Source organism: Equus asinus, chromosome 6, assembly GCF_041296235.1.
Source record: "Equus asinus isolate D_3611 breed Donkey chromosome 6, EquAss-T2T_v2, whole genome shotgun sequence".
Lineage (NCBI taxonomy): Eukaryota > Metazoa > Chordata > Mammalia > Perissodactyla > Equidae > Equus > Equus asinus.
Genome location: NC_091795.1, coordinates 38,486,447 through 38,501,421, shown reverse-complemented (window position 1 = coordinate 38,501,421; position 14,975 = coordinate 38,486,447). Strand labels below are relative to the sequence as shown.

The 14,975-nt window shown below is 44.6% G+C and overlaps 1 protein-coding gene across 1 annotated transcript in view; it reads right to left on the bottom strand.

Moving 5' to 3' along the window:
- Positions 1 to 14,702, bottom strand: part of EVA1A (eva-1 homolog A, regulator of programmed cell death) — an 88,998-nt gene extending 74,296 nt beyond the window's left edge. The window contains exons 1-3 of the mRNA XM_044772733.2: positions 14,636 to 14,702; positions 14,193 to 14,416; positions 13,648 to 13,714 (exon numbers count right to left, since the gene is read on the bottom strand). Of these exons, the coding sequence (XP_044628668.2) occupies positions 13,648 to 13,714; positions 14,193 to 14,416; positions 14,636 to 14,702 (358 nt within the window). The remainder of the gene's footprint in view (positions 1 to 13,647; positions 13,715 to 14,192; positions 14,417 to 14,635) is intronic.
- Positions 14,703 to 14,975: the final 273 nt, after the last annotated feature.

The window sequence follows — 14,975 nt, the reverse complement described above, 5'->3', positions numbered from 1 at the left end:
AAATTTTTATGATTGTTGGTATTGACATAAGGAAATGTTTATGATGTAATATGAAATTTAAAAGCTGGATACAAATCTGAACCATAGGCCTAAATGCTATACAATTTAAGCAAATAGAAAAAAGATTAGAAAGAAAAAACACTCAAAACGAATACACATCTTCTCTGGATATTGGGTTCTTTTTCTTTTTCTCTTTTTTCTAGTTTTCTGTAATAGGTACATATTACTTTCATAATTTAAAAAATCCATAAAAAGGTTTGAGCTAGTTTCATTATGTAAACAGTTTAGAGGTCACCTGTCGCCTCTCTCCCCCAGGCTTTTCCTGACTATAGAATGTTAAAGGACTGAGAAGCAACGTCTGAAGATTGCACAGCATAAGATAACTCACAAGGAATTTTTTTAAGAACAAGAACTATGGCTTAATCCATTAGAGCTGGAGAAAAACTGTCTACGTGCTCCTAAGCAGTCACAAATGGCTTAGAGGCAAGAGGGCCAGCAAGGTGGAAGAGCATGCCAAAGATATCTCAACTGGAGATGAGCGTCCCACATATAAAGACAGAAAACAAAGCCAGAGGGGGAGCAATTAGACTCTGTAACGGATCCTGGACAAAAAAACAAAATTACATCTTAGTGCCGACAAATATTCATAAGATAAGTGTGGCAATAATCCAAGCTGAAAAGCATGTACTTAAGTATGGCCGTTATCCAGAATGAAGGTGAAGTCTCATTACCAAAAATGCTTCATGCAACTGTCAAAGACAGAGCAGACAAAATCCAAGTCAGGGAACTGAAATGCCACAGGCAAAACACGGAACACAAAGGGGACAGGGATCGCATTGTAACACGAAAAGCCGTTGCTCGGGTGAGCCAGTCAGTCATTCCCTCCCTGTGAGGGTTCCTTACAGAATGCCGAAGAAAACAGCGCCTCATGCACAAAGATGAAAGACAGCATCATCCCATGTATGTGGGAAAAAGGAGTCTGGCCAAATGATACCAGCACCTGTGCTCATCTTGCACAACCATCCTCAGGTGTTTAGGAATCCTGAAACTGGCCAGAGACCAGCCATGAGTCAGTAACCCTCCGAAGGCACGCCATAGAGCTGTGCATTTCATTTTTCCACTGATGGGCCACGTATGTATGTGAACTGTTTATACCCTGATAGTCCATTTGCTAGCCAGAAATAAGGGCTTTTTAGAAATATAGGCTTTATTAACCAAAGCAAATCAAAATACATTTTAATAAATGTAGCTTCTATAAAACATTTATAGGCCTGTTATTGGTCTCAGTTCCATTTTGTCCTTGTTAATTATAGAACTGGTATCAACAGGCTAAGTTTTTATCAAGCCTGTGGAATATATCCATAGTTTAGTCTAGTATACACATCTCTGTCTCCAAAACTTCAGGATTATGACTTTTTCCCAGTGGATACAAGACACTTTTAACCCAAACAGTCAGGCTGTTAGAGCTAATGTTCAGTAGTTCTGAATATCCTCAAGTTTCCATTCCAAGAATGGCTACAGAAACTTAAACAATGATTCCTACACATTAAAAATCTAGGACTAGTACTGTGAATTCATTTCTGTCAAATATCTACAATTTCCATGAATCTGTATTCCCCCTGAACGCAGGGCAGTTGGATAAAGGAAAATATGTCCAGTCTGAATCTGAGTACCTTCACTTCCTTCGATAAATTCGAGATCCTGCAGTTTCAAGGTTAATGTGTTCAGATGTCTTGTCATTTCACCAAAGACGTAAAATTCTCTGAGCTATGGAGAGTCTGAGAAATGAGGTCTTGTTCCCCTAAATTCTTGGCCTAAGAACAAAGTTCAGTAAACCTCAGTTCTGACTACATTAAATAAAATAAACTTTCATTCTCTGTTTCAACTTATTGAACTCTCTCTCAAGGAAGAGTCCTGTAGAAAATTCTGCCTTGCTCACTTTCTCTTCCTCATCATGTAAGAAAACTGATACAAATATTCTCAGGAAAAAACCACCTGATAGAAGATTAATGGAAGCTGGGGTCACCCACCCTTTCTGTGAACATAAATGTAAATGCTGGTTCTATTTTTAATTGCAGTGGCCCATTTGTGACATGTGAACTAAATTTTTCCAAGGTATTGTATATATTAAGCAGAAGGGGCAAAACCCAGGAGGTGTCACCCCAGATCAAATAACACATTGACTGAAACTCCCTGAGATATACAGTTGATCTTCTTGATCCTTTCCCATTCTCACAGGTGGCGGAGGTAGCAGAGAAGCTGGTCCCTGAAAGTGAGGAAGACAGAAAGGAGACATTAGGGGCTGCTTGCCAAGGCCCCCAGTCCATGAGCAGGATTTTCCCTGTATACCTGCAGCAAGCCCTCATGAGGGAGAAGTTGCAAGGGCAAATATTTGTCATGGGTATGAGCAATTTACAAAAATATTGCCCCTGAGCCACAAGCCACAAGCCACGGCTGCTCTGTGAGATTTATGGTCTATTTGTTTCCACTTCACTCAGCCAGGTTTGTCGGAGGACAGTTTTGTTCCCAGAAGACTTATTAGTGAGTGAGGGCTGTAGATGTGTTGCAACTTAAAAATGGACTAGGGTGTGAACATGTAAATTTTATTCAAACACAATTGACACATGCAGCTCATAAGTCAGGATAGGCCCTCTGGGGAAATTCTAGTAGACAATACTGTCAGAGATAAATTTGAAGATAGATTTTTTTTTTACACTGTCTGGTTTCCTTCCTTTTATTTCCCCGCTTTAGCTTATGTAAATTGCCTAGCACAACTTTGGCTAGATGAGAATATTTACATTAGTGAGGCAAATCCTCCAATATTCCTCTGTTCTCTCTTGCTCAAGAGAAGCATTTAATATTTCAGAAGTAACAGCCTGAACAGTGCAATGTACATCAGGTAGGATGACTTCTGACCTTCTGATTCAAGATGGCTGACAGATTTCACAAGGCAACCTCTCCTTTCACCCAAAGTTCTTAGAAAGGATAATCCACTCTAGAAAACAAGAAGATGTACCCTCAGTGAACCAGAAATCAGTGAAAAAAATCACTAAAACATGGAATACAGGTAGGATTGTATAGAAGAAGAAAATTACAACCAAAAGGCGCAGAGGAGAAGGCAGCTACAAAAGGTGACGTGAAGGCTGGGCACAGTCCACCAGGAGGGTAGAGAAGGCAGGGCCCTGGAATCACTAACAGGATTATTATCTAAGCTTCCACAGTAAGAGCCACCAGGGGTATAGAATCCTTCCTATCCTCCCACTTTCCCGTCTTCCCACCCATTCCTCCTACTTAGATTGATCTACTTGGACCTGGCAGCAAGCAACAGAGCCAACTGTGTTCAGAGATGAGCAACGAGCATGTGTGCTTGGACAATGAAGTAGACTCTTACCTTAAGCAACTCACAACCCCCTGCAAGTATGAGGAGTTCTCCTGCCTCGGAGTCTAACCATCAAAGCAACACATCTAGCAGCAATTTGTTTCTCCCTAGACTCGCTTTATGCACCCTGAGTACAGCACAGCAGCATGCAATGCCTCCCTCCCACCTCTCACCCTCTCCTATGCATGCTTACAAGCAGGTAATGCACACATGGCGGTTAACAGGGAAAAACAAACACAAAGAATCACTCACAAATCATTAAACATTTGAGAAAATCTAACACCACTAAAAAGAGGCATCAAACTCAGGGAATACAAGAACTTGAACTAGTGGAAAACAGAGGTAATGAGGCAAGCAGAGAAAACAACCACAAAGTGAAAAGAGATATACATAGTCATAGAAAATAATTGCAATGACCATGCCAGACAAAGGCAGAATATGCAGAATATATAAAGAACTCCAATAAATCAATAAGAAAAAGATAAACAATCCAAGTGGAAAATGAGAAAAGAGTCCAAAGAAATAATTTACAAAAATAAAAATATAAAAACAGTTTAATCTCACTATTAATTGGAGAAAAGAAAATTAAAATATCATTTTCACCTTTGAGATAAAAGACTCAATATAAAATAATAGCAGAAATAGGAGAAAATACTGCTCTTCTGTAATGATCCAGATCCTTTGACACAGCCATTCCATTTTTCTTTATCAACCCTAGAGAAACAGTCACATCCGTGCCCAAAGTCACATATATAAAGATGTTTATGGCCACACTCTTTGTAATAACAAAATCTTGAAAATAACCTTAAAGTCTTTAAATAGGGAAATTATTAAATATACTATGGCACATCCATATTATAGAAAACAACTACATAGAAAACAATGAGATTTCTCTATACCAACATGGAAAATTCTCTATTATATGTTAAGTGAAGAAAGCTATTTGAAGACGATAAGAATAATAAATTCCATGTATGTAAAAAAATTAAAACACACAATAATACTATATAATTTTACAGGTATATATACACATGTAAATACGTGTATGAAAATTTGAAGGGGTACACATATAATTGATAACAGCAATCCACCCTGGGGAGGGGAATGGGAAACGGGAGCTGGCCAAGAGGGATTTCAGCATTATTTGCAATACCTGAATTATTTGTTAACAGAATATATACACATGTTACTTGAACTAAAAATTAACACTTCTAAATTCAGAAACCAAATTCAAATATAGCTCAAGTAGGGAGAGAATTATTTGTTAAACGGTAAAGAAATCCCACTACCCAGGATACCAATGCAAGATGCACTGGTGACAAGTTTTGCAAACAAGGTGAAAGAAAGCAGCCACTCAGTTGTTGTCCTCCTGCTAAGGAAAAGCATAATAATCTCTGACAGGTTGCCACTGCCTGGATGCAGCCCCACACGCTGGCTCAGGAGATGAGGCAGCGTTTCCTCTCTGAGTACTAGGGCTCTCAACTTCTCTACCACCATAGGAGAGGAAAATGATCTCTGGAAATAACGTCTTCCTATAGAGCACACCTCTGCTGAGTGCAGGAAATCCATGCTCATTCCACTGACAGAGAGATTGTCTCCCACCACTGGCTTTTCAGAAAAATTGGGAAACACGCCTTGTAAGACATGCCTTTAAAAAGATAATATTCCATAGAGTTTTAAACATTTAAGCAGAATTTTCTTTAAGTTCGTTTATGTCCCAGCATTTGTAATTATCAGAGTTCCATGTGATAGGCAAACAAAGGCCATTACCTTTCAACCAGTAGCATCATGTTCTCAACACCTAGTGGCTGTTCTGAGAATCCTGACAGGTCACTGACATATTTACTGGGGAGAAGTGTTCATTTAAGCAAGAATGGGAATAGAATTCTGTGATTAAGAAGTCTTTAAAGTGGAAAATATAAACACCACATTGGTTATGGGCATGCTCTTACCAGTAGACACATAAGAGAGAGGATGCTTCAGAGTGACACACCTGCCATCACCGGCTGTATCAGTCAGGCTAGGCTAGATTATGCTACAATAGCAAACATCTCCCAAATCTCAGCGGCTTCAAAGAATAAAACTTCCGTTCTTGCTAATATCATATGTCTGCTGTAGGTAAGCAAGAAGTCCCTGTACATCATCGCTGCTCAGGAGCCCGTGCTGATAAAAGAACCACCATCCACAACATTACTACTCATGACGCAAATGGAGAGAGAGAATTCTGGAAGGTCTTGCACTTGTAATAAAATGCTCTGGCCCAGAAGTGACACACATCACTTCTCCTCTTTGGCCAGGGTTGTTTGTATGGTCCCACTCAATCACAGGGGTCCAGAAATGCATCCCAACTACGTGCCAAGAAGAGGCGAGAGCCATAAATATTTAGCAAACAACACTACTGGTTGTCACGTTAATCTGGTCCAGAGACATCTACACTGGGGATCCCAGGCCAACACCAAGTTAAATGGAGGGCAAGTATGTTAAGAACTTGGAGGCCCAGCTGGCTTAACTAGGGAGAGACATAATTCATCCTGTCCAGGAGTCTTAACAGACATAGAAAAATTCCAGTAATGTCTAGTTTAGGATACTCTGGGCATGTAGGTGATGCTGGGGCATTTCTCCCAATTGCTCACAAACGATTTATGATCAACAGTTTCCAAAACTGGCTGATCATCAGAATCATCTGGGAAGCTTTAAAAAATAGAAATGTGTGAGTCTCATTCCTAACAGTTCTCATTCAAAACACAGCTGGAATGGGCCTCAAGAATCCAGGCATTCAAACCCCAGACCTCAGGGATTCTCTTGTCTGTTAGGTTTGGTCACTTTTGCTGAAGACACTCAGTCATCCAGTTGTCCTCATGCAGGATGAGTCACCAGCCTTTCTAGCTTCATAGACCACTGAGACTGATGAGCGCCCTGGGGGACCCGAAGGGAGCCAATGAGCACGAATGCACTAGAGTGAAAGAAACACTGGCTGAGGGTCATAACACCCGTTACTTGGTCCTTGTTCTGATTATCTGTTGCTGCATAGCAAACCATCCCCAAACTTAGAGGCTTAAAATAGCAACAAGCATTTAATTTGTTCATAAATCTGCATTTGGGGCAGGACTCCACAGAAATGGCTATTCTTGTTCCATGTGTTTCCAGTAGAAGATCTTGTACTGGGGCTGGAGGATCCATTTCCAAATTGGCCACAAAAGGTTGACTATCACTAGGGGCTATTGACCAGGGACCTCAATTCCTTTCCACGTGTGTCTCTATGGGGCTACTTGGGCTTCCTCACAGCATGGCATCTGGGTTCCAAAAGTCCATGTTCACAGAGCAGGAAGTTGAAGCTGCCAGTCTCTTAAACCGGCACCGTGTCACTTAGCAGGTTTCTATTAGCCAAGCAGACGCAGAGCCTGCCCAGATTCAAGGGAGGGTGGGTGTGGATATAGTTCTCACTTGTCAATGACAAAACTATCAAAGCATTTGAAGGCTTCTTTAATTTGCCACAGTCCCAGCTCTGCCCTTTGGCCTTCAGGCTTCTCACCTGTGAAATCAGAGTCAGATTGGATTATCTTTGAGGGCCCTGCCAATCCCCAAAGTCTACGAGTCACTGGTTCTGATGCATAATTTACTGACTGACAAAGAAGCCCAGTCTGCGAGTCGATGCCCTTTGTAAGCCTACACGTGGTGACAGCTGACCTCAGCCAGCAGACACGCAGTGCTCACAGGGCTGCGGCGACCCTGGGCACCCAGATCCTCTGCATTTCCCGCTAAACTCACTGCCATTTTTCTCCCCAAAGCCAACATAGTATCTGAATTCCTGGAACCTGACAGCAGCTTCCCTCAGGGCTTCCTAACCGTCCACATCATTCTTGCCCCATCTCTTGGGCAATAATTCATAAACTAAACATGCAATGAGCAGACAAGAAATTTCAACAGGAGATTGGCAAAACCCACGGGCATAATGAAGGGCTTCAATGAGTGGGCTCTAGTCTGAGACAGTCTGTGTTCAAACACACTCAACACCACACTGTAGCTTAGTGAAGAGACTTTGGGCAAAGTGACTTCACCATTTTAAATTTCATTTTTCTGTTTTTTTTGTTTTTGTTTTAAAGATTGGCACCTGAGCTAACAACTGTTGCCAATCTTTTTTTTTTCTGCTTTATCTCCCCAAATCCCCCCCGGAACATAGTTGTATATCCTGGTTGCAGGTCCTTCTAGTTGTGGCATGTGGGACACTGCCTCAACATGGCCTGATAAGCCGTGCCATGTCCATGACCAGGATCTGAATTGGCAAAACCCTGGGCCGCCACAGCAGAGTGTGCAAACTTAACCACTCAGCCCAGGGCCGGTCCTCATTTTCCTGTTTTAAAATAGTGATATAGGGGCCGGCCCGGTGGTGCAGTGGTTAAGTTTGCACGTTCTGCTTCAGCGGCCCGGGGTTTGCCGTTTCAGATCCCGGCTGTGGACGTGGCACCGCTTGGCAAGCCATGCTGTGGTAGGCGTCCCACATGTAAAGTAGAGGAAGATGGGCATGGATGTTAGCTCAAGGCCAGTCTTCCTCAGCAAAAAGAGGAGGATTGGCAACAGATGTTAGCTCAGGGCTAATCTTCCTCAACAAATAAATAAATAAATAAAATAGTGATATAAATAGCATCTACCTCATAGAGTTGTTGTAAGAGTTACTTGAGATAATGCATATAAGGCATTTATCACAGAGTCCAGTCCATTGTGGGCACTTGCTAAATATTAGCTATTGTCTTTTCTGTCATGAGCAGTAGTCACTCTGGCCTCTGTGCATCTTCCAGAGCCAGAGGAGATGGATCTTGCTGGAGCAGGCAGTGGGAGGCCCAGGAATGCCATACTGGGGTAGGCCTGGCCATTGACCTCTGGCCTCCCCATAGGGGAAGCAAAAGATGACTGCTGTGTGCATCTCGCTCCTGCTCATTAGGCATCAGAGTGGGAGACCCACATGAGCTCACATCTCTGCTCAGTCGTTTACTGATCCCAGTGTGGACGAACGTCTCACATCCTAGGCCACCCAGAGCCTGGAGATATTTGTTAGGTGTTTACCATGAGCCTACTGGATACTGGGGCCACCGCAGTGAACAAACCAGCCAGGGAGCCTACTCTCATGAAGAGCACGTTCTCTTGTTCTACCATATTTGAAAGGCACACCCCTCAGAAGCCTCGGCTGAATCCTTCTGGTCTGCCTCGACTTCCCGTCTCACATTCTAGAATCTGCAACTTTCTCTGATACCTGAAAGCTGACTTCGCAGCCTCTCTTCAGGGTGGGGGGTGTGATTGGAGGGGGAAGACTGTTGACACTCTCAGCAACACTTTTGTGGCCATATGGGAATATTTTGGTGTCTCAGTAAAGTGTAACTCCTCAGTGTTATGACAGAACTGCCGGCTCATTTCTGAAGAAATGCAAAACACAAACGTGCCGGCCTTGTTTGCTTCATCGACGCTGCACTGTAGGGCTGAGTAGAGGGAAGCGGCCGGCCCAACAACATCTTGTAATGTCTCTGCTGACCCTTTCAGGATGGCTACAGAGTTCCAGTGCTTCCTGAACAAGAAAGAAATCTACGTCGGACAGGGGGAGAGATTCTGACGTGAACGAACCAGGCAAGAGGAAACACAGTCTGGGGCTCCAGTGGACGACACTCAGCTCTCAGGAAAGGATGGACAAAGGCCTGCTCCATCCCAGCCGTGTCCACAGAGTCCCTCACAGACACGCCCACTTTGGCCCTTCCTTCTCAGTCACCTCTTGCATGGGATCCCCTGCCCTTTGCAGCTCCTAAACCTCGACCCTCCCCAAGGTTCCCCTTCTCAGACCACTCACCCGTTTGCTGTGATCTCCCCATTCTGTTTCTTTGCTGGCAGCTTCTAGATGAAGATACGCAGCCCAGGCCTCTCCCCTGAGCCCTCACTCCCATTGATCCAGAGGCCTCCCAGACACCTCCACCCAAGGTGCCATGGCCCTTCAAACTCAGTGCTGTGGGTTGAATTATGTCCCCCCAAAAGATGTGTTGAAGACCTAACCCCCAGCACCTGTGAATGTGACCATACTTGGAAATAGGGTCTTTGCAGGTGTTATCAAGTTAAATGAAGTCATTGGAGTGGGCCCTGATCCAATATGACTGGTGTCCTTATAAAAAGAGGAAAATGCTCCATGAAAACAGAGACACAGGAGAAGATCATGTGATGACAGAGGCAGAGATCAGCTGATGCAGCTGCCTGCCATGGAGCACCAAGGATTGGCGGCTACCACCAGAAGCCAGAGAGAGGCGAGCAAGCAAAGACTCTTGCCTACAGGTTTCACAGGGAGCACGGCCTTGCTGACACCTTGATTTTGGACTTCCAGCCTCCAGAACTGTGAAAGAGTAAATTTCCATTGTTTTAAGCCATGTGGTTTGTGGAAGTTAGCAGCCCCAGGAAACGAATATACTCAACATCACTCAAAACGAATTTGGGCTCTCGACCTTCCTCAAACTTGCTTCTCCTCCTGTATTTCTTTTTTTGGGGGTGGACAGTTCCAGCTCAGCCTTTTATTCTCTGCATCACAATGGGAGAATCTATCTTTTTTTCCAGTTTTATTGAGAAATAATTGGTGCACATTGCTGTATAAATTTCAGACATACGGCATGATGGTTTGATTTAAGGCGTACAGCGTGATGGTTTGATTGACGTATACTTTGAAATGATTACCACAGTAGCTTCAGCTAACATTCATCTTCTTGTATAGATACAATAAAAAGAAAAGAAAGAAGAAAAGGAAAAAGGAAAAAAATGTTCTCCTTGTAAGGAGAACTCTTAGGGTTAACTTTCCCATCGATCATGCAGCAATGTTAGCTGTAGTCATCATCTGCCGGAATTTCACGTAAGAAATGAAACAAGTTGCCAAATCAGAAATTTGAGGATCCGCTTTGGCTTCCTCCCCACCCCCACACAAGCTCATGAAGCACCGAGTCATGTCAGCCTGACTTTCTTGGTTCGTCACCCATTCTTCCTCCTCTGAGCCCAGTCTACCGTGGATCAGCCCTCATTACTTCTTCACTAGAAGATTGTAGTGACTTCTTTTCTGTTGCACTCCTGACCAATCTTCCTTCATCTGATATCACCTCCTGCCCCCAGCCTAACCCCTCCTTCACATTTGCCAGTGTGACCTAAAACTCCTCGTGTCACAGCTCTGCTTAAAACCTTCCTCCTACATCCCAATGAATGGAGCATGGCCTTCGGGGGCCTTCTTGAAGGATTTGGCTCCAGTATCTGCCTCCATTTATCATCTTTCATATACTCCTTTCCCCAACCTTGAACTTCATGCTCAAGCAATACTACGTCTTGAACATGTCATGCTCTTTCCTGCCTTCATGCCCTTGCAGGCACTGGTCCTTGTGCCAGAAACATCACTCCATTCTCCTATTTTTCTGGTAAATGTCCATTCATTCTTCAAATCTCTGATTAAGTGTTTCCTCACTCATGAAAGCTTCCAGACTTTCCCCAGGCGATTTTGGGAAGCTTGTGTTCCCTCTGTCCTATAACAATAATTATCTTCTTGTATTATTACTGGGTTATTGACATCCCTGTCTCTCCACCATGAAATTTTGAGAGCACAGGTGATGTTTGTATCTCTAATGCTTGGCATTCATTCTTTTTGTTCTTCTTTCCTTTATTCATTTAACAAACATTTATTGTATTTAGCATCTACAATGAGCTAGACAAGGCACTGGGGACATCACGAGGAATGCTACTCCTTCCCTCTTGGTATTTACTGTCCAGTGGGGAACAAAACTGAGTAAACAGGAGATTACAAGAGAGGCCAGCAATGCCGCCAGGGTCATAGGCACAAGGAGCTATGGGAACAGGTAGGCAGGTACTGTATCCAGTCTCAGGGATTCCTGTGGGAAGTGAGGTCCAGGTGTGTGGGGAGGGCAGAGCACTGTCAAGAATGCTCCCGGTCCCACAAAGGTGGCGAACACAGGGGAAAGGGCAGAGCAAAGGGGAAAAAGGCTGGTGCCATATGCGGGCACCAGATCCCAGGGCCTTCCTTGTAAATCCATTAAAGAGAGTAGACTTTATCCTGAGGGCCCGATGAGTCATAGAAGTGTTTCAAACACATTGTCCTTTTTTTCCCTTTAAAATTGCCTTTATCCAATTGCTTTTAATTAAAGCAAAAACTTTCTTGTAATAAGCAAAACAGCCCAAGATATGGAAACAAGAAATGAAAAACTACTCCCTCTCGTTTCTATCCCGTGAGGTAACTTATGTTAAGCCTCGCTTCTCCAAGCTGGTTTAAATAGATGCGAACACAGAACAGCCATGTGAATTGGGTTTTATTTGCTTATTCGACTTCTTTACAAAAACGGGATCACAGTATACACATTTTCCCACAACTCTGCACTTAATATATTAGCATCTCCCCATGTGACTATGTTGACAGGTCTAACTCATTCACTCTTCTGTGTGACAGCTAGCTCACAGAGTGGAGGCACCATGTTTATCAGCCAATTTATTGGCGATGGATAATTGTGCATCGCCCAATATTTTGCCCCAGCAAACAGTGCTTCTGTAAACACGCTTGCCCATATATTTTTAGGTACTAGCACTTTTATATCTACTGAAATGATGGCCCAAAATGGGGTTGTTAAGTCAACAGTGTGCATTTTGAACTTTAATCAACATTGCCAGATTATTTTTCTCTGGAGGTTTCAGTAGTTCACACTCCCACCAGCAAGATACAAAAGTACTCGATCCTCTGCATTCTCTCAAGCACAAGGCGTTACTGGTCTTTTTAAGATTTGCCAATCTGATGAATAAATAACTAAATTTGACTTTCTCTGACTAATCCTTCTTGACTCCACTTAAATCTTCACTTCCTTTTCTGTGAATTGCCTGTACATATTTTTTCCTATATTCCTATTGCCTTTTGCCATTTTATTACCAATTTATATGAGGTTTGGGTAAATTAAGGATAATATCCTTCCATATGTGCTACAAATGTTTATCTGAGTCTATAGTTTGTCCTTGGACTTTCCTTATGGTGGTTTTTTTCTTAAAACTTGAAAAAAATATGTAGGAACATGTGTCCTTTTCTTTTTCCCTTCACAGTTTTTGGGATTTCCATCATTATTAAAAATATTCCTTCTACTCCGAAGTTATACAAATTTAGAAATTTGGAAAATGAATTTCCCAATAAATTTTCTTCAAATATTTTATGTATGTGCTTATTTGTTTACTGACAGTTAGTAACCCAAACCCATCTGGGATGTATCGTTGGATAGTGTATGAGATGGTGTCTACCTCGCTTTGTTCCCCTAGATGGAAAGTCGACGAGATCAACACCATTTCTTGAACCAATCATAAATTTCCCACTGCATTGAAATGTCACATTTATCAAATAAGTATGTAAACATACTGCGTCCATTCCTGAAGTCTAACCTATTCCATCGAGTTTTTTACTCGTGTCAAAAAATATTCTTATGATGACAATCACTTTATCTTAAATTTTAATTTTTGGTAGGGCAAATGACCCCTGTTTTCTTTTTCACAATTATCTGTCAAAGTCTACAAGGGCTTTATACAACGCCCCGCTATAATTATCCTTTTTATTAAATTCATGTGTGTTTCAAAGAGGGCGTGGTGAAGATCTCAGCGAATCCCGGATGGCCGCCAAGGGACACCACGTGGGTCTCGCAGCCTCAGTCGCCCCGGGCGCTCTCACCAGCAGCCTCAGCCTCGGGTCCCTGCCACCAGATGACCTTCTGAAAGTCCTCCAGAGCTCTGGACCCTGATCGCTATTCTCCCCGTCCCCTCAAGTCCCAGGGGTCCCCTCACCCAGATCCTGGGGGCAGCCTGCCCACTGCTTTCCCCTAGCAAGTCTGTCCCGGGCTGACGGGCTGCCCCCTCGGGGCTTCTCTCCTCCTTCAGGTTCCTGCCAGCTCTGAGCACAAAGGCGTCGAGGACGAATCCCTGCACCCGCTACCAATAGCCACCGCTCCCCATTTCTGCAGCCGCCCAGGACACTTCCGCGGGCCGGCGCAAACCCTCTCCTTCCAGCAAAGGCCTCCCTGCTTCCAGGCCACCCCATGACGTGCCCCAACCCCCGCCACCACCCCACCCCCCCCTCCGCTCTGGACCCTCCCTGAGGTGGAATCGCTCTGGCCTCCTCCCCATAGGCCGTGCTGACGGCAGCAGGAGATGGATAAAGTCAGAAGCATGGTGCTATGGAGTGACTGTGTCCCCCTAAAAGTCCTACGTTGAAGTCTAACCCTTAGTACCTTGCACTGTGACCCTATAATTAGTTAAGTCATTAGGGTGAGCTTCATCCAATAGGATGGTGTCCTTCTAAAAAGGGAAAATTTAGACACAGAGACAACACACACAGGGAAAACGTCAGCTGAAGATGAACGCGGAGACTGGGTGGTGCTTCTAAAAGCCAAGGAATACCAAACATTGCCAGGCAACCACTAGAAGCTGGGGAGAGGCCTGGGATGGATTCTCCCTCATGGCCCTTGAAGGAGCCAACCCTACTGACCTGGACCTACCGACCCTGCTGACACCTTGATCCTGGATGTCGGGCCTCCAGAACTGTGACTCAACACATTTCTGCCGTCTGAGTGCCCTAACCTGTGGTACTCTGTCACGGCAGCCCAAGCGGGCTAACACCCACAGCAGCCCAACAGGACTGACTGGAGGCAGGCTGCCTCCCCGCCTGAGCCCCTCTCTCTGATCTTAGCTGGGGTCAGGTAGGGAGCAGATGACAGCAAGCTTCAGCATGTGTTTTGGCCACGAGGACATGGGCCCCCAGAGCCCTGGCTCTCACCTGGGATGGAGGCACCTCAGGCTCCCCATTGCCGCCCACAGAAGCAGGCGGAGGGCTGTGACTTCGCAGTGGGGAGAGGAGCTGGGGAGAGGGAGGGTGGTAGCCAAGCTTCAGGGGCTCAGCAGGAAACAAGGAGTTAACAACCCACTCTGCAAACCGCCGAAGCCTGGCCTGCTGACTTACCCACGGTCTGTCAGCGTCCACCACACGGGGAACCTCACCCCCTGGAAGGTGTGGAGAGGGCCTGCGGGCATTTGTTAAGCTGTGTCCACTCATTCCTCCTGCCTCCCAGTGCCTGCCTCCCAGTAAGAGCTTAATCTTTGCTTATTGGACAGACGGACAGATGGATGGATGGACCGATGGACGGACAAACGAACAAGGAGACTCTTTGGGCTAAACTGTCTGCGGTGCATGTTTCAACAAAGCAGCTGTGAAGTCATTACCTCGAGGATCTTCAGGGAACTGAGTCAGCAGCTGTAGATTCCCGTTGTGGCCATGCGGATCCCGCATTCTTTCTCATTCGCTGTGGGCTGAGTTGCCCAAGCACCAACCACCGCAGCCAGGCTTCCAAGTTCCCTCCATTAGCGCTCCCTCCTGGCAGCTCCTTACATCAGCTTCACACAAGGGAGGCTTTAAAGAGCCTCTGGCGAGTCTCCCTGGAATTCACAGCCAGCCCCCCTACCCCAAAGTCTACCAAAAGCTTCAGACAAAACTCCAAGGGGAGCGTCTGTATTTAAAAATAGATCTCTTTTCCCAATGCTTCCACGGCTTCTTCTCTTTAGA